This window comes from Phyllopteryx taeniolatus, chromosome 16, assembly GCF_024500385.1.
Source record: "Phyllopteryx taeniolatus isolate TA_2022b chromosome 16, UOR_Ptae_1.2, whole genome shotgun sequence".
Taxonomy (NCBI): Eukaryota; Metazoa; Chordata; class Actinopteri; order Syngnathiformes; family Syngnathidae; genus Phyllopteryx; species Phyllopteryx taeniolatus.
The window spans coordinates 3,506,331-3,533,458 of record NC_084517.1 but is presented as its reverse complement, the minus strand read 5'-3'; the positions used below and the strand labels follow the sequence as shown (position 1 = coordinate 3,533,458).

At 41.8% G+C, this 27,128-nt stretch overlaps 1 protein-coding gene across 3 annotated transcripts in view; it reads right to left on the bottom strand.

Annotated features, from left to right (window-relative positions):
* si:dkeyp-72e1.9 (syntaxin-binding protein 4) overlaps positions 1 to 26,037 on the bottom strand; it is a 53,445-nt gene extending 27,408 nt beyond the window's left edge. Inside the window, exons 1-6 of one of the 3 annotated variants that reach the window (XM_061750530.1) lie at positions 25,732 to 26,037; positions 21,718 to 21,791; positions 7,136 to 7,231; positions 3,899 to 3,968; positions 3,745 to 3,819; positions 1,895 to 1,974 (exon numbers count right to left, since the gene is read on the bottom strand). In XM_061750530.1, the coding sequence (XP_061606514.1) occupies positions 1,895 to 1,974; positions 3,745 to 3,819; positions 3,899 to 3,968; positions 7,136 to 7,231; positions 21,718 to 21,791; positions 25,732 to 25,898 (562 nt within the window). In that variant the 5' untranslated portion in view covers positions 25,899 to 26,037. The remainder of the gene's footprint in view (positions 1 to 1,894; positions 1,975 to 3,744; positions 3,820 to 3,898; positions 3,969 to 7,135; positions 7,232 to 21,717; positions 21,792 to 25,731) is intronic. The other 2 variants (XM_061750531.1, XM_061750532.1) reach the window with 2 other exon arrangements.
* Between the last annotated feature and the right edge of the window lie 1,091 nt (positions 26,038 to 27,128).

Below are 27,128 nucleotides of genomic sequence, written 5' to 3'. Positions count from 1 at the left end.
TTTTTAGGGGGGTGGGTTTGTATTGTGGTCTCTCATGCAATGATTTTAGGAGCATGACATCGTAAATGAGTTGAACATGAGATAGATTATACAAGAGGCACGTGCACAGCCTTTTTTGTGGCAGGTGCTCAAGCCGAAAAATCACCCATCGCCAAAATTATTCATACAGGAAAATAGCAGTCTATGGATTATTTATTATGTATTTATTTCTGTTAACAATCAACACAGTCATAACACAACTAAAGTATTTAAAAAGGAGATCAAGGGAAGCTACAGTGATATAAAATATCTACACACCACTCTTCAAACGGCAGGTTTTTGTAATATACAAAAATTAGACCAAGATAGATCCTTTCAAAACCTTTCTCCACTATTAGTGAACTTATAACCTTTTAAAAAAAATATACAATATTTTCGAGAGGGTAAGTAAAAAATAAGCAATTGAGATAAAACGGTTGCACAAGTGCAAATCCCCTTAGAAATGGGGATGTGGCTGTGTTCAGAAGTAAGACATCACATTCAAACTCATGTTAAATGAGTCACCACAGAATAGCCGCCATTTAAAGTGCCTCCGATTAACACAAAAATAACTTTCAGATGGTCCAATAGGCTTTTCCTCACATTTTTGAAGTCACATCTTACAACACACAGCAAAGCAAAGCAAATTCATTTATATAGCGCAGTTCATACACAAGGTAACTCAATGTGCTTTACAGGATTAAAAGCATTTAAAAACTAAGAAAAAAACAGCTTAGAAACATTTAAAACAAAGAAAAAAATTCAAAATACAATTAAAACAGCGTACAGTGCAAGAAATATCATTTGAAAGTGGAAATGCTCTGAAAAGGGGGGGGGGGGAAGAAGAGTTTTTAACTTATTGCATTTGTGTGCAGCATAATAGCTAAATGCTGCTTAACCATGTTTGCTTTGGACTCTGTGCTCCACTATTTGACCTGAGTCTGTCCATCTCAGAGCCCTACTGGGTTTATTTTCCATGAGCATTTCTTTCATGTATTCAGGACTTAAACCGTTTAGTGATTTATAGACCAGTAGCAGAACTTTAAAATCTCTTCTAAAGCTGACTGGAAGCCACTGTAAAGACTTTAGAATTGGAGTAATATGCTCTGATCTCTTTGTTCTGGTCAGAACCCAAGCTGCAGCATTCTGAATGAGCTGCAGCTGTTTAATGCTCTTTTTAGGGAGTCCAGTCAGAAGACCATTACAATAGTCACGTCTACTTGAGATAAAAGCATGGATGAGCTTCTCCTGGTCTGCTTGACACATGCAAGCCTTCACTCTGGATATATTCTTCAGATGGTAGAAGGCAGTTTTAGTAATTGATTTGATATGACTGTTGAAAGTCACGTCGGAATCTATCAGAACACCAAGGTTTCAGACTTGGTCTTTGGTTTTTAAAGAGAGTGACTCCAGGTATTTACTAACAGCAATCTATTTTCTTTATTGCCAAAAACAATTATTGCAGTTTTGGTCTGGTTTAATTGAAGAAAGGTTTGGCTCATCCAGTTATTTGTCTGTTTTAGACAGTGACACAACACCTCAGTTGTACTGTAGTCATCTGGAGACACTGCTAGATATAATTGTGTGTCATCTGCATAGCTATGATAGTCAAAATTAAAGTTCTGAAGAATTTGACCCAAGGGTAGCATATACAGGCTGAACAGGAGGGGGTCCAATAACTGACCCTTGAGGGACCCCATAGTAAACACAAGCCATGGTCCGCAGAGAGCTTTTGCAGCATCAGATGGGTCTCATTGTTGAAAGGTATTAGTCAGAAGAAGGATACAAAAACATTCCAAAGCATCAATGTCATATATCATCCATCCATCCATTTCTCTTACCGCTTATCCTCACTAGGTTCGTTGGCGTTTCCTACCTTGTTGTATCGGAGAGTTGCGAGTTGATCCTGTGCTACCATTGGAGCCATATTTTTCCAGTAGCTCAGCAAATTCTTTCCTTTCCAGGGGAACAAAATGATAAATGAGACTTTGTCGGTCATAGACATGAAAATATACAGTACATATGAAAGTCACCAATGGAGAATAATGTTACACACTGCAATGTCGGTATCATCTTTCTTACTTTTAGCAGTGAGATTTCAAATTGGGACTAAACAAGTGCATCAATAATCACCCATATATAATGCTCACACTTTGATAATGTTCAACTGTCGCAAATGTGTTTCGTCTGATTTGTCTGATGAATCTAAGTGATTGATTGATTGATCTGGTCTTCATTTAGATAAGAGTCCACTGACTGAAAATGTATATTTGGGATTTTATTTTATTCAAACATGTTCAAGGGCTCACATACTTGAACATATAACTGACCATATAAAATATTAAGTGCTTAATACTTTTTTCATGATAATAATAATAATAATAGTACATTTTATTTATAAGTGCCTTTTGTGGCCCTCAAGGACACTGTGCATCAATAAAACACCATTAAAAGCAGAATTATACAGAAGAAAAATACAGGGCCGTGCCATGAGAGTGAGTAGGCGATCTGAAACAGGTGAGGTTTGAGAGGTAAATGTCCATTTTCTCTCCATAGCCATACTTTGGCTGTAGGCCAGTTAAATCACAGATTACCGAACAAGGCTCATCTTCTGAAGAGAGCAGCCTGAGGCTAATAAGCTCTCTCTCCTACTTTGGTCAGCTGCCATTCCAGAGCAGCTAAGTAGGGAAACTGAAGCAAGTTCACCGCTGACACCCCTGAAGTCTGCAAGAGTACCAGTACACCGTGAGGCAAGAACACATGTCATGTTGGTGTCCCAAGGCGTTCACTTAACGACTGACTTTTCTGTTTGACCCTCCATTTATCCCAAAAAATGCTTCTGAGATGACTAAACCTTGACTCTTTTTTCCTGCATTCTTTGACTCTGTCACATTACAATGATTTAACTTATTTCTGACACATTCACTAGGAAAGCTAAAGTGTAAATCCTACGTTCTGTCAGAACCTCTTCTCTGAGGATTACATGTACCGGCAAGATAGAGCAGTTAGGAAATTTCTGGCCCAGACGTACTGAGGTACTGTAAGCTTCTCATATTTAAGTATGCAAATCCGTGCTTTTTCAACTCACAGTTAGCGATCATGAGGAGGCGTTGTGGAAGAGAAGGCCCGTGCCTCTGCTAGTCGCGCGATCTTTTCACCCAAACGTCTTGTACTTATATTGCTATGCTAAGCTCTTACACTATGCTAAAGGTGATGCGTAAAATGCACGATTTGCACAGACATAACGTTCTAATCGAGTAGTCTCTGATGGTGTCGTGGTTCACTTGTTGGATTTCTGTGCAGGAAGTGTGGCTTCAGTTCCCACACAGTAATGTTATATACAGTATGAATGGAAGTGTGAATGGTTATATGCGCCTTGTGATTAACTGGCGACCAGTCAGGTCGTACTCTCCGTTTTTTCCCCAGGCTCCCACTCCCTGCAACTGTGAACAAGATAAGCGGTAACTAAAATGGAAGGACAGATGTGTTGGTTGATAGAAAACACAAAACACTTTTCATCTGTGTTTCACAATTGTGAACATTGTAGATGCTGTTGATGCATGTCGATGTCGATGATTATTTGTCTGTGTTGTTACAGACCACCTTAAATGAATCCCCCTTGAAACAGTTCAAAAAACCTTTTTCTATTTAAACTTTGAGATCACAAGCACCATAAAGAACCAATGAATACAAATATCATACACAACTGCATGGAGCTCGACTTACTTTGCCTCCTCGTCCCTGGCTATGAGAAGTCGCATGTGATTGGTTGCTGAAGCCGCTCTCAAGACGTCCACAGCTCTGATGAGAACAAGACATTATTACTAAGTGTAAATAATAATACTGTATAAAAGGGAATAGTCAGATTTTATGACATTACCTTTCACTTGTGACACCGATTAGACTTTCTCCATTTACCTCCAAGATTTGGTCTCCTGGTAACAGGTTTCCTGTCAGAAGTAAAATACAGGGTGTCCAACTGTGCTATTATTGGCAACAGTAATATCTTCTTTTATGTACTGTATTAGTGTGCACAGATGTAAATAAGAGTTCCAAGGAGTTTGGAGATGGTGAAAAAGCTCCAACCAAAAGAAAAATGTGGTGCAAAAAGAGAGTGCATCGCCAGGCTGCTGTTTGAGGCCAAAGCATACTGTAAGTTGGTCATGACTCTGTTGTGGCCTGTTTTATTTATGTTTTCTTACTCTCACGAGAGAAAATCCAAAAATACTTGATCTGCCATTCCAAATCGAGTCAGGCAGACCACTGTTACCACCGACAGGTCATGCTGTTAATTTTGACTGCAGCTGGAAGGCGCACTCCAGGGCACGTTCTAACATATTAGCAAATTGTGCTTTTCTGCTCATGCAAAAGCATGCAGGGGAGGGTAAACCAGGAGTTCCGTGCTGGAAGTGTGGACGAGATTTGCATGTGATTAAAGCCTTTTTATCTTGTTGGGGGTGAAGAAGTCCACGTACCAATACAACATGTAAAATGGCATTGATTAAGTGGCAGTTAAAGTATAGCACTGAATGCTAGAAAGGTGTAAGGTTGATAAATAATATCCATCCAATCCATTTTGTACAACACTTCTCCTTATTAGGGTAGTCCATGAGCAGCAGCGGATCTCACCTGACTTTCGATGAGAGGTGGGGTACCATACACCCTTGGACTGGTCACCAGTCAATCATACAGTAGGTGACACACAAACAACCATTCACACCTATAAGCACCATTGAGCCTTCAATTAACACGGAGCAGAGAAAACACAAGAACATGCATAAAACATGAAACTGAGCTGTGATTCAAACCCAGAACCTCTCAACTGTGAGGCAGATCTGCTAACCAGTACAACACCATGCTGCCAGATAATGTGTCAATTTAAACACTTTTTCAGTTGCAGTCTCTAGTTATAATTGTGTTCTGTGCAAGTATTCCCAAGGTTTCTCCCTGTGCAATACAATAACAGTTTTGTGGTGCAATGTTCTTATGTCACGGTTTAAAGTTGTTTAACAATGAACCGTGTCAGGACTCCTATTATTATATTGCTATTATTAGTGGAATCCATCCATCCATTTTCTTCCACTTATCCGAGGTTGGGTCGTGGCTGCAACAGTTTAAGCAGGGAAATTCTGACTTCCCTCTCCCCAGCCCTAACCCTAACTCTAACCATAAACCTGAGTAATTTCCAGACCATTCTAACCAGGTGCCAGAGTAACCTCATCTGGCTTCGTTCAATGCGGAAGAGCAGCGGCTCTGCTCTGAGCCCCTAAAGGATGACAGCGCTTAGTGAGAGTCTGAAGGAAGCTCATTTCTGCAGCTTGTATCCCTGATCTTGTTCTGTCTGTCCCAACGTACACTTCGTGACCATAGGTGAGGGATCGAGTGGTAAATCGAGAGCCTTGCCTATATACAGAAGTCAGCTCCTTCTCGATGACAGACCGATGCAGAGTCCGCATTATTGCAGACGGTCCAACAATTCACCTGTTGATCTCTTGCTCCATTCTTCCCTCACTCGTGAAAAAGACCCTAAGAACTCCTCCATTTAGGGCAGGATATCATCCTCAATCTGGAGAGGACACGCCACCCTTTTCTGACTGAGGACCATGACCTCAGATTTGGGGGGTCTGATACTCTTCCCAACCACTTCACACTCAGCTGCGTAACTACTCCAGCGACAGTTGAAGATCATGGCTTGATGAAGCCAACAGAACCACATCATCTGCAAAAAAAAAATCTGAGCCATAATACTCAGGTCACCAAAACTGTACCCCATGAAGGCCTTGGCTGTGCCTCGAAAATTCAGTCCATAAAGATTATGAACAGAATTGTGAAAAAGGGTCTTGGATGAGAAAGACAGGTCGTACAGTGACTGTACAGCCCATATTACGAGGTTTGGTACCCCATACTCCCAGAGCACTACTCACAAGAACCCCTTAGGGACATGGTCAAACAGCATCTCAAGAAAACACATGTAGACTGTTTGGGCAAACTCCCATGCACCAACCAGGATCCTGCTTAGGGTGTAGAGCTGGTCCCCTGTTCCACGACCAGGAGAAAAAACACACTGCTCCTTCTGAATCTGAGATTTGGCATCCTGACGGGCCTCCCTCTCCAAAACCCTCGAATAGATCTTACCAGGGAGGCTGAGAAGTGTGATCCCCCTATAAATTGTAATACATACCATGGCACCCCAGTTTAAAAATGGTGTCAACAAATACAGTCCCACAGCATTCTGAGCCTTTAGGAACTCCGGGTGGATCTCACTGATACCCAGGACCTTGCCACCGAGGAACTTTTTAACAATCTCGGCGACCTCAATCCCAGAAATAGAGGAGTCCACCACTGAGTCCCCAGACTTTCTGATAGGAAGGTGTGTCCGTGGACTTAAGGAGGTCTTCGAAGTATTTTCCCCACCGACTCACAACCTCCTGAGTCGAGGTCAGCATCTCCCCATCTTGACTATACAGAGTTTTGATGGTGCACAGCTTCCTCTTTCTCGGATGCTGGATGGTGGACAGAATTTCAACTCCCACCTCCAACAGAACTTTGATAACATCCCCGGGAAGCCAGGGGGTATTGAGTCCTAGTGGCCCATGTTCTGTGCCTCCCTTGTTGAGGTGGTCGACCGGAGCAGTGGCCATGAGGTGACCGGTGCCTGTTGCGGTGGTAATACCTGTACTTGTTGGTGGACAGCGGCGGTGAGTCCTATCTGAGCCACACCCATGACAGATACCAGAGCCAAAACTGCGTGTCGAGGCCAGCCGGACTATATCGATACCTCTTAACCTCACGCACCAGCTCAGGCTCTTTCAGTGCCAGAGAGGTGATGTTCCACTTTCCTAGAGCTAGCATTTTTAGCTGGGTATTGGAACAAGGTATTACTAGCTCACCACAGGTGGTGAGCCCATGAGAAGGGCGACATTTACTTCAGGGCCGCCATTATTGTATATGTTGTTGATTGCATATTTAGGTGCATGCCTAGACTGAACAAAACCTGCAACTCAATTTGTACTCATAATAAAGTTTTAAAACAGGAGTAGTGACCTTGTTATACAAGTTTAAAAAAATAAACCTCATGCATGAAATGACAAGAAATGCACTCTAAAGTTATGCTTACCATCACTTGAAGCAAGGCCACCAGGTAAAATCCTTTTAACATAAACTCCAAACTCTTCTCCAGTTAGCTCCTTCACGCCGCCAATCACTTTAATTCCTAAAGGGAAGAGATACAGACAAATTTAAATGTGCCCCCTTTATTATTAGCCTTTGTACATAAAAATATTCAAACAAATGTTGGCTTGTTCAATGATACAAGTTGGCAACAACCAGCAGAGGGCGCAATAATTCAGACCCACCTAGTTCGTGGCCTCAGCAGACCTTATTGCTAATTATTTTGTCTAAAATTATCATGTTATTATTATGTATTAGGCGGCATGGTGGACGACTGTTTAGAGCATCTGCCTCACAGTTCTGAGGACCGGAGTTCAATCCCCGGTCCCGCCTGTGTGGCGTTTGTATGTTCTCCCCGTGCCTGTGTGGGTTTTCTCCCACAACCCAAAAAAATGCATGGTAGGTTGGGACGTTTCCGGAACACCTCACCAGGGAGGCGTCCAGGAGGCAGCCTAAACAGAAGCCCGAGCCACCTCATCTGGATCCTCTCAAAGCGGAGGAGCAGCGGCTCTACTCTGAGCCCCTTCCGGTTGACCGAGCTTCTCACCTTATCGCTAAGGGAGAGCCCGGACACCTTGCGGAGGAAACTCATTTCAGCCGCTTGTATCCGGGATCTTGTTCTTTTGGTAACGACCCACAGCTTGTGACCATAGGTGAGGGTAGGAACGTAGATCGACCGGTAAATTGAGAGCTTTGCCTTTCAGCTTAGCTCCTTCTTCACCACAACAGACCGATACAAAGTCCGCATCACTGCAGACGCTGCACCGATCCCCCTTGTCGATCTCCCGTTCTATTCTTCCCTCACTCGTGAACAAGACCCCAAGATATTTGAACTCCTCCACTTGGGGAAGGATCTCATCCCCGACCTGGAGAGGGCACTCCACCCTTTTCTGACTAAGGACCATGGTCTCAGATTGAGAGGTGCTGATTCTCAACCCAGCCGCGAACTGCTCCAGTGAGAGTTGGAGGTCACGGCTTGATGAAGCCAACAGAACCACAGCATCTGCAAAAAGCAGAGATGCAATACTGAGGCCACCAAACCGGACCCCCTCTACGAGTCGGCTGCACCTAGAAATTCATCCATCCATCCATTTTCTGAGCCGCTTCTCCTCACTAGGGTCGCGGGCGTGCTGGAGCCTATCCCAGCTGTCATCGGGCAGGAGGCGGGGTACACCCTGAACTGGTTGCCAGCCAATCGCAGGGCACATAGGAACAAACAACCATTCGCACTCACAGTCATGCCTACGGGCAATTTAGAGTCTCCAATTCATGCATGTTTTTGGGATGTGGGAGGAAACCGGAGTACCCGGAGAAAACCCACGCAGGCACGGGGAGAACATGCAAACTCCACACAGGCGGGGACGGGGATTGAACCCCGCACCTCAGAACTGTGAGGCTGACGCTCTAACCAGTCGGCCACCGTGCCGCCACCTAGAAATTCTGTCCATAAAAGTTATGAACAGAATCGGTGAAAAAGGGCTGCCATGGCGGACTCAAACCCTCACCGGGAACGAGTCTGACTGATTGCCGGCAATGCGTACCAAACTCTGACACCGGTCGTACAGGGACCGAACAGCCCGTATCAGGTGGTTCGGTACCCCATACTCCCGAAGCACCCCCTCAGGACTCTACGAGGGACACGGTCGAACGCCTTCTCCAAGTCTACAAAACACATGTAGACTTGTTGGGCGAACTCCCATGCACCCTCGAGGACCCTGCCGAGGATGAAGAGCTCTAAATTGTCTGTAGGTATGAATGTTAGGGTGAATGGTTGTTTCTTCAAATAAATAAATTATGATTCGATTATTGGCTTGGTTCGTAACATCAGAAAATAGGGGAAAATGTTGATTATTGCTTCCCAAAGAAAAATAAATGTTTGCAAAAGTCTTTTTTTGATTAAAAATAAATATAATCACTCTGCTTTCATGAAGGATGAAAGAAATCAGAGAACATTGACTGGTGAGAGTTTCAAATTCTGAGGATTTGGACAATTTGAAGTTAAACAAGTCTCCAAATGTTTCATCGATTATCAAAATTGTTGTTGGTTAATTTGATAATCGATTAGGTGTTGATTAGTCAATTATTTGTTGCACCTCTACTTATAGAATAATCTTATAAGCTATAAAATAGTCTGGCAATTAACGTCCTTGGTCGGATAGGGCAAAACATCCCAATTGTTTTTGTGAGTGTACCGAACTAAAATCTGTCCAAAGTCTTCAAGTCATTTTGTCTTGGGCAATTCAAGTATTAGGTCTTTGGTCAATCAGGTCAAATAATGTATTATTCACCAATGTATGCACATCTGCCTCACAGTTCTGAGGACGCAAGTTCAAATCCAGCCTCGCCTGTGTGGAATTTGCATGTTCTCCCTGAGTCTGCATGGGTTTTCTCCAGGGAAAATTCCGGTTTCCTCCCACATCCCAAAAACATGCATTGTAGGTTGATTGAAGACTCATAGGTGTGAATGTGAGTGTGGATGGTTGTTTGTTTATATGTGCCCTGCGATTGGCTTTCGACCAGTTCCGGGTGTAACCCGCCTCTCGGCCAGAGTATCTATAGGTGCCTTTCAACGCACTCAAGGTCACCGTACAAACATAGCTCAAAGAAATCAAGCAATACAGTAAAAAAATAACAGAAAATTAAACAATTAAAATGGCAAATGATATGGGAAGTGTTAAATAGGATAGGAGGTAATTTCCTTTTTCCAAGATGTTGCATTTGCAAAATATGAGATTTGAAAGGGTCTTGTCTGTGGCCACTTAATGATTCCACCTTCACACCATGAGTTCTTAACTCCCAAGTCCAACTCAGTGCTCAAGTGCTTTAGCTTTTGTCAAGTCACAATGCAATAAACCAGGGATTCAAGTCGAGTCCGAGTCACAATGACCATAATCCCCATCTCGGCTCAGAAGTCTCCAGAAACATTGTGTCTGCCAATTTTTAAATAAAGATATAACCAAACAGGTTGTGATGTCTTTCATCATGAAGCAAGATAATGACCCAAAACACCAAAGCGGTTCATCAGGGGAAAGATGTAGGTTTTAGTCTGACCAAGACAATCTCCAGATTTAAATCCTATAGAGGGTACATTCTACAATCTATCTGCTTTGATAATTTAGATATTGTTTATCAAAGTCAGGTGTAAAGTTAATATCTTGAACAAAAAGCTGAAATATTTATCTCTTGTCTCATATTCATCTTTTGGCATCAAAGCCAAATATTTTACTCTGAGTTTACAGCAACAATAAAGGAATATTTATGGAGGGGAATTTGTACGCATATGCAGTACCATGTTTATACACTGAGCTCTTAGTGTATGAACACAATCTTGTTAGCATATAAAGCTCTTTTACATTACGCTTTACATTACATACATTAGTACCAGTTAGTGTTCCATAGTAGCTAGCTACTGTACCTAGGTGGAACAACAGCAACACTGTTGTGTGTTGGAGTGGTCTTGTGATCAATTTATGACGCTCTAAAATTGGCATATGCTATCTCAGCACACATCTAGGTTGGCCTCTCCACCAACTTGTTACCAGCTCAAATTGCTCAATCACCTTCCTCTAGTTATCCACTCTCAACAATATTAGTTTTTAAATTTCAACACCTTCACTATGAAGCGCCATTTTCTCAAGACATAAATGGATCAAGTTGTGTTTACTACTTTCGTCCTCTTTTGACTGGATAGTAATGTCTGTTGGTTGGCGAGGGTGGGTGTGATGTCCAGAGTGGAGAAGAGCGAGCGAGAAAAAGGCGAAAAGTCACACATCTACATAACTTTCAAGGTATGTTTCAATCAACACCCACATTTTTGCTGGTGAGAGGGTTCAACACCCATCCACATCCACACGTTCCCTGCTGTTATTGTACGTGTAAAAAAGTGATCTGCCACAGCATCTTTATGATATATTACTTCCCAATCCTACCACTAGCTGCCTAAGCCTCAGGACCAAAAGCTTGTGAATGCTAATTGCTTTATGAATAATAATAAGAAACACCAGATGGAGTTTTGAATATTGTCTCCTGGGAATAGGTGGAAGGTCATTTGTTGACATCCACCATTTTATTGGTATACTGTTTACTGAAGAGGAATGGCAGGGTCATGAGAATCAACTCAGGTCAGTCTTTGATTTTGCGTTTTTTTTTCCACCCTTGAGGCGGTAGCAGTCTTTTCGTTTATTTTCAAATTTGAATTCGTCTTAGTCTCATACGATGGATTCCATTAAATTCAACATTCCTAAAGCTGGCTTCATTCCATTAATGACTCCCCCAACCCACGCACACACACACCTGCACTAAAGTCTTCCCTATCCCTGAAAGTGTTTTATTTAATCTGTAGATCAAGGTTTGTTCAGCCTAAGACTGCTATTAGCCTGTTACCACAGAATAAATTGAAACCTTAATTGGGTCTGATGCAAAGGGGTGCATGTTAATTATTGCCTTTCAGAAGAATGCGATTACAACGTTCCCCATCCTAGTCCTCCACCCTTTCTCACCCTTCTCTAAGGAAAACACTTCCATGTTCTTGTGTTCAGCCTGAAAGCATTCTCCTCCCAACTAACATCAGAGAAGAAGAATAACATTACCCACTTAATGTAGAAGTAACTGGAGCAAATATAAAAAAAAATATGAATTTACTTGTGTTTTATCTCCTATTTTGTTTTCCAAATCATGTTGTCTGCTTGTTATCTTTCAAAGACATTGCTTCCCAAAGATTAATGTTCTAACTATTTTCTGAAAAAGATGGTTAAAATGTAATATGATGGAAGGGATTGATACCAGAGCTACTGAATGAATAGAACAGCTGCCTCACATCAAGGGAGTTTATATTATTATATATCCCCTCCTTGGGCTGTCACCTTATCATGGTGGAGGGGTTTGTGTTTCCCAATGGTCCTAGGAGCTAAGTGGTCTGGGGCTTCACACCCCTGGTAGGATCACCCATGGCAAACAGGTCCTAGGTGAGGGACCAGACAAAGCACGGCTCTAAATACTCCTATGATGATTCAAAACAGAGGAAAACGTTTTCCCTTGCCCGGACGCGGGTCACCAGGGCCCCCCTCTGGAGCCAGGCCTGGAGGTGGGGCTCGAAGGCGAGTGCCTGGTGGCCGGGCCTGCACTCATGGGGCCCGGCCGGGCACAGCCCGAAAGGTTAACCTGGGTTGCCCTTCCCATGGGCCTACCACCTGTGGGAAGGGCCATAGGGGTCGGGTGCATTGTGAGCTGGGCGGTGACCGAATCCGGGGACCTTGGCGATCTGATCCCTGGCTACAGAAGCTGGCTCTAGAGACGTGGAATGTCACGTCTCTGGCAGGGAAGGAGCCCGAGCTGGTGTGCGAGGTCGAGAAGTTCCGACTAGATATAGTCAGACTCGCCTCCAGACACAGCTTGGGCTCTGGTACCAGTCCTCTCGAGAGGGGTTGGACTCTCTTCCACTCTGGAGTTGCCCATGGTGAGAGGCGCCGAACAGTTGTGGGTATACTTATTGCCCCCCGGCTCGGCGCCTGTACATTGGGGTTCACCCCGGTGGACGAGAGGGTAGCCTCCCTTTGCCTTCGGGTGGGCGAACGGGTACTGACTGTTGTTTGTGCCTATGCACCAAACAGCAGTTCAAAGTACCCACCCTTTTTGGAGTCCTTAGAGGGGCTGCTGGAGAGCGCCCCCACCGGCGACTCCATCGTTCTGCTGGGGGGACTTCAATGCTCACGCGGGCAATGACAGTGAGACGTGGAAGGGCGTGATTGGGAGGAACGCTCCCCAATCAGAAACCGAGTGAGTTCTGTTATTGGACTTCTGTGCTCACCACGGATTGTCCATAACGAAAACCATGTTCAAGCATAAGGGTGTCCACATGTGCACTTGGCACCAGGACACCCAAGGTCGCAGTTCTATGATCGACTTTGTGGTCGTGTCATTGGACTTGCGGCTGCATGTCTTGGACACACGAGTGAAGAGAGGGGCGGAGCTGTCAACTGATCACCACCTGGTGGTGAGTTGGCTCCGATGGTGGAGGAAGATGTCGGTCCAACGTGGCAGGCCCAAACGTATTGTGAGGGTCTGCTGGGAACGTCTGGCAGAATTCCCTGTCAGAAGGAGTTTCAACTTCCACCTCCAGCAGAACTTCACCCACGTCTCGGGGGAGGCGGGTGACATTGAGTCCGAGTGGACCATGTTCCGCGCCTCCATTGCCGAGGTGGCCGACCGGAGCTGTCGCCGTAAGGTAGTCGGTGCCTGTCGTGGCGACAATTCCCGAACCCGTTTGTGAACTCCAACGGTGAGGGATGCCGTCAAGCTGAAGAAGGAGTATCGGGCCTTTTTGGCTTGTGGGACTCCGGAGGCAGCTGATGAGTACTGGCTGGCCAAGCGATATGCAGCTTTGGTGGTCGCTGAAGCAAAAACTCGGGTATGGGAGGAGTTCGGTGAGGCCATGGAGAAAGACCTCCGGACGGCTTTGAGGAAATTCTGGTCCACCATCCGGCAACTCAGGAGGGGGAAGCAGTGCACCATCAACATTGTGTATAGTGGGGATGGGGCGATGCTGATTTCGACTCGGGACGTTGTGAGTCGGTGGGGAGAATACTTTGAAGACCTCCTCAATTCCACCGACACATCTTCCTATGAGGAAGCAGAGTCTGGGTTCTCTGAGGCGGACTCTCCTATCTCTGTGGCTGAGGTCACTGAGGTGGTTAAAAAGCTCCTGCTCGTTAAGTGAAACTAAGGCTGTGACAGGCTGTGTGTAAAATGTGGGCGGGCCAAAATCTGGCTGAGAATCAAATATTTAATTAGAAAATGAGCCTAAAATTACTATTGAGTCTATATGGGCGGAATTTTTAAGACATCATTTGTAAGACCAGAACTTTGGAATAAGTGCCAATATTCACAAGCTTAGATAGGTCCCTTAGTGAGTTTTGAAATTATTTATCTTGGCAGTTAATATTTCACCAACAGTCAGTACAAAAGTAAATGTGCTGCATTTTCTTTTTTAGTTGTTATTATCCATCCATCCATTTTCTATAGAACCTATCCTCATTAGGGTCACAGGCTATCCCGGGTTACTTTGGACGAGAGGCGGGGTACACCGTGGACTGGTCGCCAGTCAATCACAGGGAACACATAGACAAGCAACCATTCACACTCAATTGAGTCTTCAATAAACCTGACCTTTTTTTGTAATGTGGATGGAAACACACGCAAGCTCGGGAAGATTATTATTATTCTTGCTATTATTATAATAATTATTATTAAATACCTATACCTTGTCAGATACTTCTGGCATTAACTGGAATGGCTATTGAAAGCTACGCCTGCTCGTCCAACTTTAGTGTCTGATCTTAAAATACTCTTCTGGATGACACGTGACTTTGGGGCTTTTCTTTCAAACAGAAACATGAAATTAATTTCCAGTCAGTTCCCTTGATCAAGTTGCTTACCCAAGTTTGCTGTACATTGTACGTGTGACGAACAAAATACCTTTATTTCCAGTCAATGTAGGACACAAAACTCAACTATTCACAATTTTCTGTAATGTTGCAAACAAGTCCAAAATCTGCAGTATGCATGTATGTTTAATTGAGAAAACAAATGGTTACTGTCAGCTGTGAACATGCCAAAAAAGACCCTGTTGTCCGCTCAACAAACCACCGCGGTGGTAGGCAGAAGGTGCAAATCCCTGTGTAAGATTTGTGATTGACGGTCAGTGGGAGTAGAAGATGGGTAAGATAGCGGCACCCATGTCTACTACGACTGCTTCGGCTCACGATATTTTCGCCAAACTAGGACTAAACATGACATCAAAACCAGTGGAATCCATAACAAATGCTTAGAGCAACATCGTTTAAACTAGCTAGGACCGCCAGTTTATGTGAATCCAGTGGTTTCGGGTCAGTAAACCCCAAAGTGGAAGCCATTCTATGCAACCTCAGCCTACGAAATAATGGCATTTTCCCACTAGCAGACTGCACCACTACACTAAGTTTTCAATACAGTGTTCCCTTCCCATATCGCAGTTCACCTATTGCGGATTCAGTGCATTGCAGTTTTGTTTTGGTTTTTTTACATATTCATATCACACATAATTCACCATATCACAGATTTTGAATGTATGATGTAAAAAAAATTTGTGGCAAAATAAATGCTTCCTAGCCTAAAACATTAAAATTGTAAAAAGAATTAAAACTCATATTACAAGGACTAAAATGTACACAGTGTGCAGTACTACTGTGCATTGCTGTATGTTTAAGAGTGTAAAAGGTGTTTAATAGTATAGAAAGTGTTTATGAGCATGTGGTAGAGGTTAATAGGGGTGTGGGGATGATAAATAAGAGTCTGGGCTGGTTCATACAGCTTTAAAATACTGTATGTATACTGTAGATAATAATGTATATTGTGTATATATTTGTTTATCTGTACATTGTTTTACTGAACTGCATTTTTAAAGGTACAGCAATGTTTGAAGATGTTTATAATGCTTTGAAAATCACTAAAGGACTAGCTGACGACTTGAATACCTTCAACTCTAAATTTGAAAAGGACACTTTCAAACCCCACATCGACACAGCCACACCGCCGACGACCACCATCACACCTCCTGCTTGAAAGTCTGTGCGGACCAGCTCGCTCCAGTTTTCACACAGATCTTCAAAAGATCTTTGTGAAGTCCCATCACGCCTCAAACGCTCCATCATCATCCCAGTCCCCAAGAAACCTGTAATTTCAGGACTGAATGACAACAGACCGGCCACCCTGACATCAATGGTCATGAAGTCCTTTGAACGCCTCGTGCTGGACCACGTCAAGAGCATCACAGGTCCCATGCTGAACCCTTTGTAGTTTGCCTATCGTGGAAACAGATCTGTGGATGAGACAGTCAACATGGGACTGCACTTCATCCTGGAACACCTCGACAGCACAGGGTACCTATGCGAGGATCCTGTTGGTGGACTTCAGCTCTGCATTCAACACCGTCATCCTCAAACTCCTCTCCTCCTCACTTCTCCAACTCAACGTCTTGCCTGCCATGTGCCAGTGGATTTACAGCTTCCTGAAGGGCAGGACACAGCAGGTGAGGCTGAGGGACACCACCTCATCCACATGCACCTTTAGCACCAGGGCCCCCCAAGGATGTGTCCTCTATCTGCTGCTCTTCTCTCGCTACACGAGCCACTGCACCTCAAGACACCTGGCTGTCAAACTCCTGACATTTGCAGATGGGACCCCAGTCATCGGCCTCATCGAAGACGGTGACGAGTGTGAGTATCGACAGGAAGTGGAGTGGCTGGAGCTTTGATGCAGCCAACACAACCTGCAGCTGAACATGCTCAAGAGGGTAGAGATGATCGTGGACTTTGGAAACATCCTTCGCTCCTCATGCTGTCCAACCACCGCGTGTCAACCGTCAAGACCTTCAAGTTCCTGAGAATTACAGTTTCTCAGGACCTGAAATCAACTCCATCCTCAAAAAGGCCCAGCAGACGATGTACTTCCTATGGCTTCTGAGGATGCACGGCCTGCCACAGAAGCTGTTGCGGTAGTTCTAGTTCACAGTCTGGTTTGGTGCTGCCACAAAGAAGGACATGATCAAACTGCAACAGACAGTCAAGGCTGTCAAAAAAATTACTGGTACCCACCTTCCCACTCTTGAGGACTTGTACACTGCAAGGACTAAGACAAGGGCACACAAAATCCTCTTGGACCCTCCACATCCTTCCAGCTCCTTCCCTCAGGTAGGCGCTATCCAACAATGCAAACTAAATCCCAAAGAAATTTCAACAGCTACTTCCCTCTTGCCATTAACTTCTTAAAAAGTTAACTTACAATTTCACTGCAACATGTTGGGACATTTCGACTTTATTTGCACACTTATCATGCTGCACTATTTGCATTCTGTTGTTGATTACTACTACGTCACTGTACCAGATCATCGCACTACTAGTCACTTTAAATTGTTCTAAATTGCTTGAGGACTGCATCATTTGCACAATTGCCATTATATCACTATCAGTATATCATTATCATAACTATAATTCCAATATGACAGGGGGTACCTATGACTGCATATATGGACAGTTGTGCTCATAAGTTTACATACCCTGACATAATTTGTGAAATGTTTTTTTCAAATATGACTGATGACTTAACAAAAACCATCATTAATTTCTTTCTGGTTATGTTTGTGTTTAATGATAATGCTTTTCTGAAATGCTTGACCGTTTAATTTCAATTCCATTGAAATAAAAATTTCACCTGGTCCTTCATGTTTTCTTTAAAGAATTGATCCCATCTTACAAATTTTGCCTGGGTAATCACACTCATGACATAATCAAACATATTAGCACAACTGTGTGCTTTCTAATTTACTAAATTAGGGCTGTGAATTTAATAATAAGAGGTAGTAAATTAAAAAAAAAAGCATTACGCAAATAAAGTGCTTAACTTCAGAATCATTATTTGAAAAAAACTAGCAAAATACAGATAATACTTCATGTTTTGATCATATGGGTAGAAGAAAAATCATGGATTGAAAAAATGCATTCTCCATAGGTAGAAGAGTTTTCCAGAATTTTGAGGTCAACTTTGAGGGTCCGTATTATACATGGGTGCGCATTATACACGAGAAATTACGGTATATAATGTAGGTCCACAAATTGTGAATTTGTTTTTAGTATATATATTTAATTATATGTTTGATTTTCACCTAATATAAAATAATAATAACAATAATCATCATCATAAAACAACTTTCATTTATACATGACACTTGTTGACAATGTTGGAAGAAGAACAAAATGGAGAAAACAGAAAAAGGAACCGCACAAACACATTAGAGATATAAATAAAAAATGTTGCAAACAGCTTTAGTGAGCAATTAGTACTTCAGATTTTTTGGGGAAAATGCTTTGAATAAAAAGTTTGAACAAAATATTGTGAACTGCCTTAGAACTACAGTAGAATACTAAATGGTGAGTAGCCCCAACCTGCATGCGTATACTGTAGTGCTATGGAAGTGACGTACAGATACAAACAACAACACTCAGCTTTCTGTATTCTTAACCCAGCTAAGTTAAGTGGGTTAGGGCTTTAACACATGACCTACTTTGGCTCACAGGCAAACACACTGATACTGAGCAGGGATACCTCCTCTCGAGAGAAAATCCCTTTCAAAAGTAGTACTTACATTATTCGACATGTTCAACAGCTGACTTGCATACATACAGTACATTCGCATCGCAGAAGGTAAATGGAACTTGTGTTCTCATTACTTCCTATTGTAAAGTTATTTGTTAGCAGCATTTGTTTGTTTAAATGACTGCAGTATGATAATAAAAAGTACTATATTTATTGGGCCTCATTTACAAATTGTTCTTAGGAACAATTTTGTTCTTAAATCTCACATACAATACAGGTACAGCTCAATAGATTTAGTTAAGTAATTCATTTCGAAAGTGAAACTCATTATATGGAAGCACTACACACACAGAGTGAAATACTATATTTCATATATTTTTTTAATGTATATGTTTTATGATTATAGCTTACAATAACACCAAAATTCACCAAATTCACCATCTCTAGAAACTAGAATATTGCATAACAATCAATCAAGAAACAATGAAAATTATTTTTATTTGCCCTCTGAAAAGTACTTTCCCAAGTGTTTAATGAATTTATGTAGTATATGAGTACTAAAATAAATGGACTTTTCTATCATAGTCTCATTTATTGAGATGTACCTGTATTAAAGGTTTGAAAATGCCACAGCCCTGTAGCCCTTACAGCCTTGAACCGTCTTGCATGCATGCTAATGAATGTAACACTGGGCAGCCCAATTGTTCTTGTTTCAATCTTGTTTTCCTGTAGTTATTGCAGGCATCATTGACAATATACAGTACAGCACACTATTGCAGAAGCATGTCACGCAGATTCTGATCCAGTTTATTGGGTACTTCCATTAGTAGCTTCGCACAAAATAGCCATCAGAGCCATACCAGAAAATTAAACCACCTCATGTGTTTTTTTTTTTGAGATAAAAAGATGAAGATGAAATGATTTATCTTCATACAGAACTCCACAAAGGTGGGATAGTGATTCAAAAAAACAGAAGACGAAAGACACAAACAAATCCCTAACAAACATGGCTGCTGAGGCATATTGATGCCTCAGGAAAAAAAAAAAAAAAACTCATCTATGCTTTTATCTCAAGTAGACTTGACTACTGTAACGGTCTTCTGACTAGACTCCCCCAAAAGACCATTAAACAGTTGCAGCTCATTCAGAATGCTGCAGCACTGGTTCTGACCAGAACAAAAAGATCGGACAATATTACTCCAATTCTAAAGTCTCTAAACTGGTTTCTCGGTTAGCTATAAAATTGACTTTAAAGTTCTGTTACTGGCCTATAAATCACTAAATGGTTTAGGTCCTGAATACATTAAAGACATGCTAATGGCATATAAACCCATTAGCATTTAGCTGTTATGCTGCACACAAATGGAATAAGTTGCCAACTGAAGTGAAATCAGCGCCAAGTTTCAATGTTTTTAAGTGCAAAACAATTTTTTCTCATGCTTATGATTATTTTAGACGATATCCACTTTGAAATGATCTTTCTTGCAATGTACATTTGTTATTTTATTTTTCTCATCTTTTTAAAATGTTTTTAATCATGTAAGGCACACTGCGTTACCTTGTGTATCAAATGTGCTCGATAAATCCATTCGCTTTGCTTTTAAAACGTTTAGAATTGACTTTTAAACACTAAATATGCCTGAAACTACAGTATGATCCCAACAGACTGACATGAATTTAAACTCATCTTATAGTATTATTCTTAAAAATAAGTGACTTATTGATGATTTGATTTTACAATAATGCACCAGAATGTACAAGGACCCTGGGGTGTACAGTATATCCTCTCTTTTCAACCCATGTCACAGTACTCCTAGTTTATTATCCATTATAATATGTTTATGTCTCAGTGATACATAGGGTTGGGCATCGGAATTGAGAATCGTTTGGAACCAGAATCGAACTAAGCAACCGGAATCAGAACCGGATTCGCTCCAATTCAAACGATGCCCAACCCTAGTGATACACTACATAAATATACTGTGTCTGCATGGTGAAACTGGCTCGGATCTGTGTCATGCAGTCCTCATCCCTCCCTATATATTGCATGGCCAGTGGCAAGTCCGGTGCTCGTTAAATGACAACCAGCGGGCCGGATCTCAACCGGTAAGCTCCTGCTGGCATTTGGCATCTTTCACCTGGCTTGGCTTGGAGTGTTGCGGCTGGTTGCCTGCTTCTACTAGCAGGGGCAGAGCCCAGCGTGTGGAAAGAAAGCAAGCACTCAAGACAATGGGTTTTCACATCACCCAAACATAAACATTACTTTGTCAACAACTACACAGAGCAATCATTTCATACTGTGCATGAAGACCACCACTGGCTAATTTAACCTTATCACCCCTCACAAACAAACGAGCACCCATAGCGATTCCATTGCATTATCACTTGTGATGGCAGCTAAGAAGCCACCGAAATACACTTGTAAAAGAAAACATTATTATCAGAAGCTAACGCTGTTAACACTGTTGGCTAACACTAATCTGTGCTAACACTGCAGATCTGCTTATCTTTCGGCTTTGACAGGGTAGCGCTTTGGCCACCGTGGTGAAGTGGTTGTTTGGCTCTGGAACTTTGTGTGTAAGGGGGTGCATGACCTCCGATTTTTTTGAGTCACCACTGTGATGAAAGACGAACTCGATGTCAACAAGTCGCTGATGATATTTTTTTCAGTACAGTTCCACAGAACATACGTTAAAACTAGGGGTGCGACTTTAACCATTAATCACATCGCATTAATCAGGATTAATTAATAACAAACAATATAATGATCTTGAAAAATTAACGTATTTTAATTACATTTTGTGTTCCATACAATGTGGAACCTTTATCAGTGCAGGATTTCCTGGCACACCGATTTTATGGATGCACATGTCACAGCTCGGCTACCAAAATGGATGAATTGGATGAAACAGCATTGCTAAGACTGAAGGGAGGCAAATTTCTTAAAAACAAAACTACCGGCTGGAAGCCTTAGTTTTGTACAAATTGTGTTTTAACACCACTGAAGCACTTCAACCCACCGACATGTGATCGACTTTTCAACTGCCACGCAGAAACCATTTCAAGACAATACTATTCTAAAAAAAAAAAAAAAAAGAGAAATAGAAGACAATTTCCATCAATTCAGGGGACAAATTGGAATCAGCATCCTCATCTAGTGCTGCAAGGGGCTCAGCGTCCTCCTCATGCCAAAAAACATGAATGGCCACTAGTCAACATCACGCTATTAATGTCGCTGTAAATTAGTGAAGTCAAAAAAATTGATAAGTCGACTGGCACGTAAACCCCTGGTGCGAGTCACAAGTGTGTTTTGTTTTTTTTTGCATTTGAATTATATTTTTTTCCGAAACACATTTTGTAACTCTTCTCAAACTCTCTTCAAGCGCTGATGTCACTACTCACCCAAGCCATTCTCGCAATCTGTAAAGTCCATGGAATGAACAGTTCTGTCGACACCATATGAACCCATGAGTGTCCTGGTTCAAAATAAAGAAACAGAGGACAAAAGAGTGCATTAAGAATACATTTGCAGGAAAACTATCAAATAAATCTCTCTTAATTGTATTCTTACCAGTGTGGACTGTAGCAAAGTACATAAGCCATGAAAACATTGAGTTAGAGGGGGGTACATCCCTGGACAATTGCAGGGCTGACAAATAGAGACCAATCCCCAAAAAAATGGTAATTTATTGTTGCCAATTAACCAATCAGGTAGAAAACCTGCCCTTAAATCTTAATTAGCCTTACCATAGCAAACCCACACAAACAACAAGCAACCACACGCTAAACCCACATGGAACCGAGACAATAATCCTAACCACTGGCTGACCATGCTGAATGTTATAATGCATAATCGTTGAATTAATATTATGTAGGCTAAGGTCCCACCCCTCCTCTTACTGTATTTGTTGTAATCTGTGGATACAACTCAAATGTATCTCTATTGATGTGATGCATCAAACAATGATACGGCTAATTTGCTTTGCAGTTATAAAGGAAGGATAAAGGAAGGCAATAAGATTGATTTAATCACATGTAGAGCATATTTATATCAGATTTGCTTGGATTTATTGATTTTTTTGGGATTCAAAAAAAAAAGGGATTAAAGACAAATCCAAAATCAGTATAAATTATGAATTGGACTTGTGATGATATGAACACAAGATTTTGCCAGCCATGATTATTACATGAGCTTTCTCAGGTACTGCTTTCCTCCCACATTCGTTAAATGAAGACTCTGTGTTGCCTCTTGGTGTGAAATAGAGTATGAATGGTCGACAATTGGCGCACAGTCACCTGGGATAGGTTCCAGCTCAACCGTGACCCTGAACTGCATAAACAGAAAAAAATAGATGGATGGATACAGTCTGATCAAATGGTGATAAGGCAATGTTTTTACATAAAATGTATGGTAAGTAATACATGAGTAATCTATATGAACAGAACACAGATGACCAGAAATGTAAACGTGTCTTTTCACACTCAAAACTATGCGCATTTTTCCCCCTCAAAAATTGTCAAAAGTCAATAGTGCGCATTATACATAGGTATAGGGGAAAGCCGTGGTTACACAAGTTGTTTACCATCACTAGGGTGTGATTGTGGAGTGAAATATTAATGCGTGCAAATGTAAAGCATCTTTCACTCCCTTGAAAAGCGCTATATTATCATTATTATTACGAGAAAGGTAGATGTTTCTGATGATGATAGTGTACCGAGACTGTACCGTGAGCGATAATACCATGATATACAAAGTAGTATTGTGAGATCGATATTTTATCCCCCCTCTGGTACAAACCATAATGATCAGTGCCCACACACCGATCATACTAAAACATAGTTGTAGTATTGTATCAGAGCAGTGCAGATGAGTTGCAGATTTTGATTATGCCATATATCAGCATATATTACATTTATGCTATCCCTTTTTGTTGTTGATATGACCCTCAATTGTACTGTACATATATACGTTTTACACACACACACACACACACACACACACACACACTCTTAACACTAGAGTTGGGCATCGTTTGAATTTGAGTGAATTTCCGGTTCCTCGTTTCGATTGCGGTTCCAACCGATTCTCAATTAGGATTCTTTTAAGGGGCAGGGTCCAAAAAGTTTGCATGGTTTAAATAAGGGGTGTCCACATTATGGCCATCCATTTTCTTAGCATCCCGCAGCACAGACTAAAATGAACATTTGACACAGCCCTTGTCGTTTGTCTGTATTGTACTACAGTACTTACTTTCAACACTGGGTGGCAAGGTAAGAGGAGTCTGTTTTCACCTCTCACTTCCTTGTTTTTAAACAACTACACATGATTGAGTTGTGCCTATGCGCACCCCAGAATCCTGAAAAATCATTGATGTTTTGCTTGTTTACCTCACTGTTTTTTTTTTTGTTTGTTTGTTTTGTTTTCCTGGAGGAAATAGAATAGAAAATACATACGCTCTAATGTTAGCTAGTTATTTGTGTTGATGTTGACCCACCATTTTAGTCACAGTCAAACGTTAGCTGCCTCATTGTTGGCATTAGACATATTTTATTGTTTCACTCACCCGATGATGATGTCACTAAAGTTCAGCCCGGTGGAGGCTGAGGCTCGGAACAGGAAGGAACACTTCATAGACGACACCCCGTTATGTCTACAAATCGTGAAACCTCCTTCTGACAAGATATTTTTATTTCAAGCATTGCACTGAGGCGACTGGCCATTTATTTTAACACCGTTAAGATCTTAACATTTGAACGATTCCAGGAGAATCAGAACATCCCGGTTGCAAACGATTCTCGATACTCGGTGCCTAACCCTATTTAATATAATGCTGGTCCTTTTCTGTCATAAGTTGCATAAAATCAACATCATATCATCCTTTGATGCCTGCTGAACTGAGACTTAAGGCTTCTTTATCCTGCACGCAATTTGCCTTTATACTCCAGTGCGCTGTTTTGAAAGGGTGCTGCAGTTCTCCTCCAAGTCGGGGGTGTCGCTAGGGCTGGTATGGAGTTTCCTCTGCATTTAGTGGCCATTTCCGGTAGCCGTTTTTCCTTTCCTTTCCGTAACAAGGAACAAAGCAACAACAATGGCGACCGTGCAACAGAGTCTGATAGAACAAATGGACCTATTGGTAAAATTTCTCACATTTTGGGGTGTGGAATTCTAAACCTCAGGTTATTATTATTATTTTGTTTTAACTTTAAAGGTTCCACTGTATTATAAGTTGCTCCTGATTTTAAAATGTTAAGGAAAGTGATGCTTCTTAACAGAAATACATTTTCATTTGCCATTTCATTGTGTCCTCAATTAGCCTCATTGTTTCACAGCCAGCCGTGGGAGTATCAGACTTCGAGATATAAACACTCCGCAGCTGAAATATTGATAATTCTCCTCGTCAGGCTTTTGGCAGTCACACAGAAAAATGTTGTTTGGCAGTTAGGGAGCTACCACTGCACGAGCATGAGCGTGAGAAGCCAAAGTAAGCTAAAGTATATTTAGAGGTAGACACACAAACATATTCAGTATATATATTGAGGTCGACACCCTTCAGTCTCTGGTGGCTGAGCCCCCCCCCTCCTCCAGCTTTGCCCCTGCTTACTGATTGTATTCTAATATTCTAGTATTTTAGTTGAGGTTTTTCACTTATTTTTGTCTATTTCTGCTTTTCTACTGCTTGTTAGGCAATTAACATTCCAAATAGGGCCGTGCGGTCACTACACATTGAGCAACACCAATCAAATACAATAGAGACACAAAATATTACCGATAAAGTACTCCAACAAACAACAATATACAAAAGTATTTATGTTTAGACTCACATATGAATTGGATTTTTTTTTTTTTTTTTTTTTTTTGGTGATGTGAGCCTACATTTTTGTTTGTTTGTTTGACACTTAGTATATACTATAGTACATTTTTAAATATGTCAACTCAAATAAAATAGTGTACATGACTCCCCAGATTTGAGTTAAAGCAGCTCGGCGATGGTTGGAATCAAGACTCAGTTTACAACCCCTCAATGTATAATGACTCAAACCCACGTCCGGTCAACTTTCCAAAACATAACAGACATGGTTTTAATCCACTAAAAAAAAAAAAAAAAAAAAAGGTCTTTTGACGGACAAGGTCGCGTAAATCCACCCAGTTGTCGGTTGCGCGCGGCGGCGGTGCGGAGAGACGACAGATGGAAGAGTTCAAGCGAAGAGGAGAGAACGAGCAGGCGAGCTGCTGTTTTTGCATGTTATTCTCAAATCCCCTCAAATAATAACATCTACAAAAGCACTGTTCATTTCCCAAAAGGGAAATATATATATATATATATATATATATGCTACCACAGAACAAACATGCAGTTGTTTATCAAAAGTACATCCCTAAAAGTACTCAGTCACATCAGCAGTACTTTAGTTTACCTGCTAATGATGACAGCTCCTTTGTACATGACGGAAAAGGTTGGCATCTTGTCATGGAGCCCAGTTTCTCCGCCGGACGGTCGCTCGGTGTGCCGGGCTTCCCCTGCCTCAGCTTCCGACCAGCCACCGCATGCCACTGCCTCTCTATTATTCCGGTTCACCAGCATCGCACCACCGCACTGGCAACATCTCCCACCTTCACCCGCACTTTGAATCTGTTACGTCATTAAAGCGCAAAATTTATTTATTTAAAAAAAACAAACAAACAAACAAACAAACAAAAACTCAAGGACAGTATACTCGTGAATGGCGTGGGAGGCAATTAGATTCACCCCATGATGCATTGGCTGTTTAATATTTATTGAAATAGTACATTCATTTTAAGAGGGGGGGGGGTGGGGGTGGGGGGGGTAAACGTGTTTACTACAATCTATATATTATTTTATATAAGTGAATAAATTATTTCTGAATGAAGGATTATTATGACCCACTATTAAATCCTTATGCAACTACGTATAAAGTGGGATGTTAGCTACTATTCCTGGGGTTAAAAAAAAAAAAAAAAAGAAAAAGAAAAAGAAAATGCCCCCACTCCTTGCTTGATTAATCGGAGAGCATCGTTGTTTCCAGACCATTTTTTTGAGGGGGGGGGGGGGGGGGGGGCACAGCACTTGGTTGAAACGTAATATTTTAACCACAAAAATACAGGGGACCCCCTCCCTCCCTCCCCCACCCCCATACTCAGAAATTGTTTGTTCCACCTCATCTCTCACATCTCTCCTTTAACCCTAACCTGTGCCGCTGCAATATAATTGGCTGCTGTATCCCTGTAGGAAACGCCCTCTTTCTCCCATACAGGAAAAGGAGTATGTGACTTCAGTGTGGTGGCGTTTATGGAATCCCACTACTTGTAACCAGTGGCGGAGCTAGAGTTTTATCCTTGGGGTGGCCAAGGCTATTTCGGCGGGGGGTGGGGGTCAAAAACTATGACCATGAATTTGTTTCTCGACTGATGAATTGCAATCTGAATCTCTCAATGTTGCAACGTACATACTAATCACACAGAAGATGAGGTTTGTGCGTAATAAATGAAAGTTTATTAACAATGTTTACAACACAATGTGCACAAAAACACAACTGCAACAAACAGTTCACACAGTTATACACTCACACACAATTACTCACTCACATACATACACTCACACGCACGAGCAATTCAATCACAATTCACTCACTCTCTGTCCACCTTACCTGACTTGCCTCTCTAAAAAGAAGTTATATATCTTGTCCCCGTCTTTTAATTTCTCAACAGACCCTATGAAAAAAATAAAATAAAATAAATAGGCCGCTTTTGTTACTCTTAGCATCACTTCGAATTGCACAACATTATCAAACAG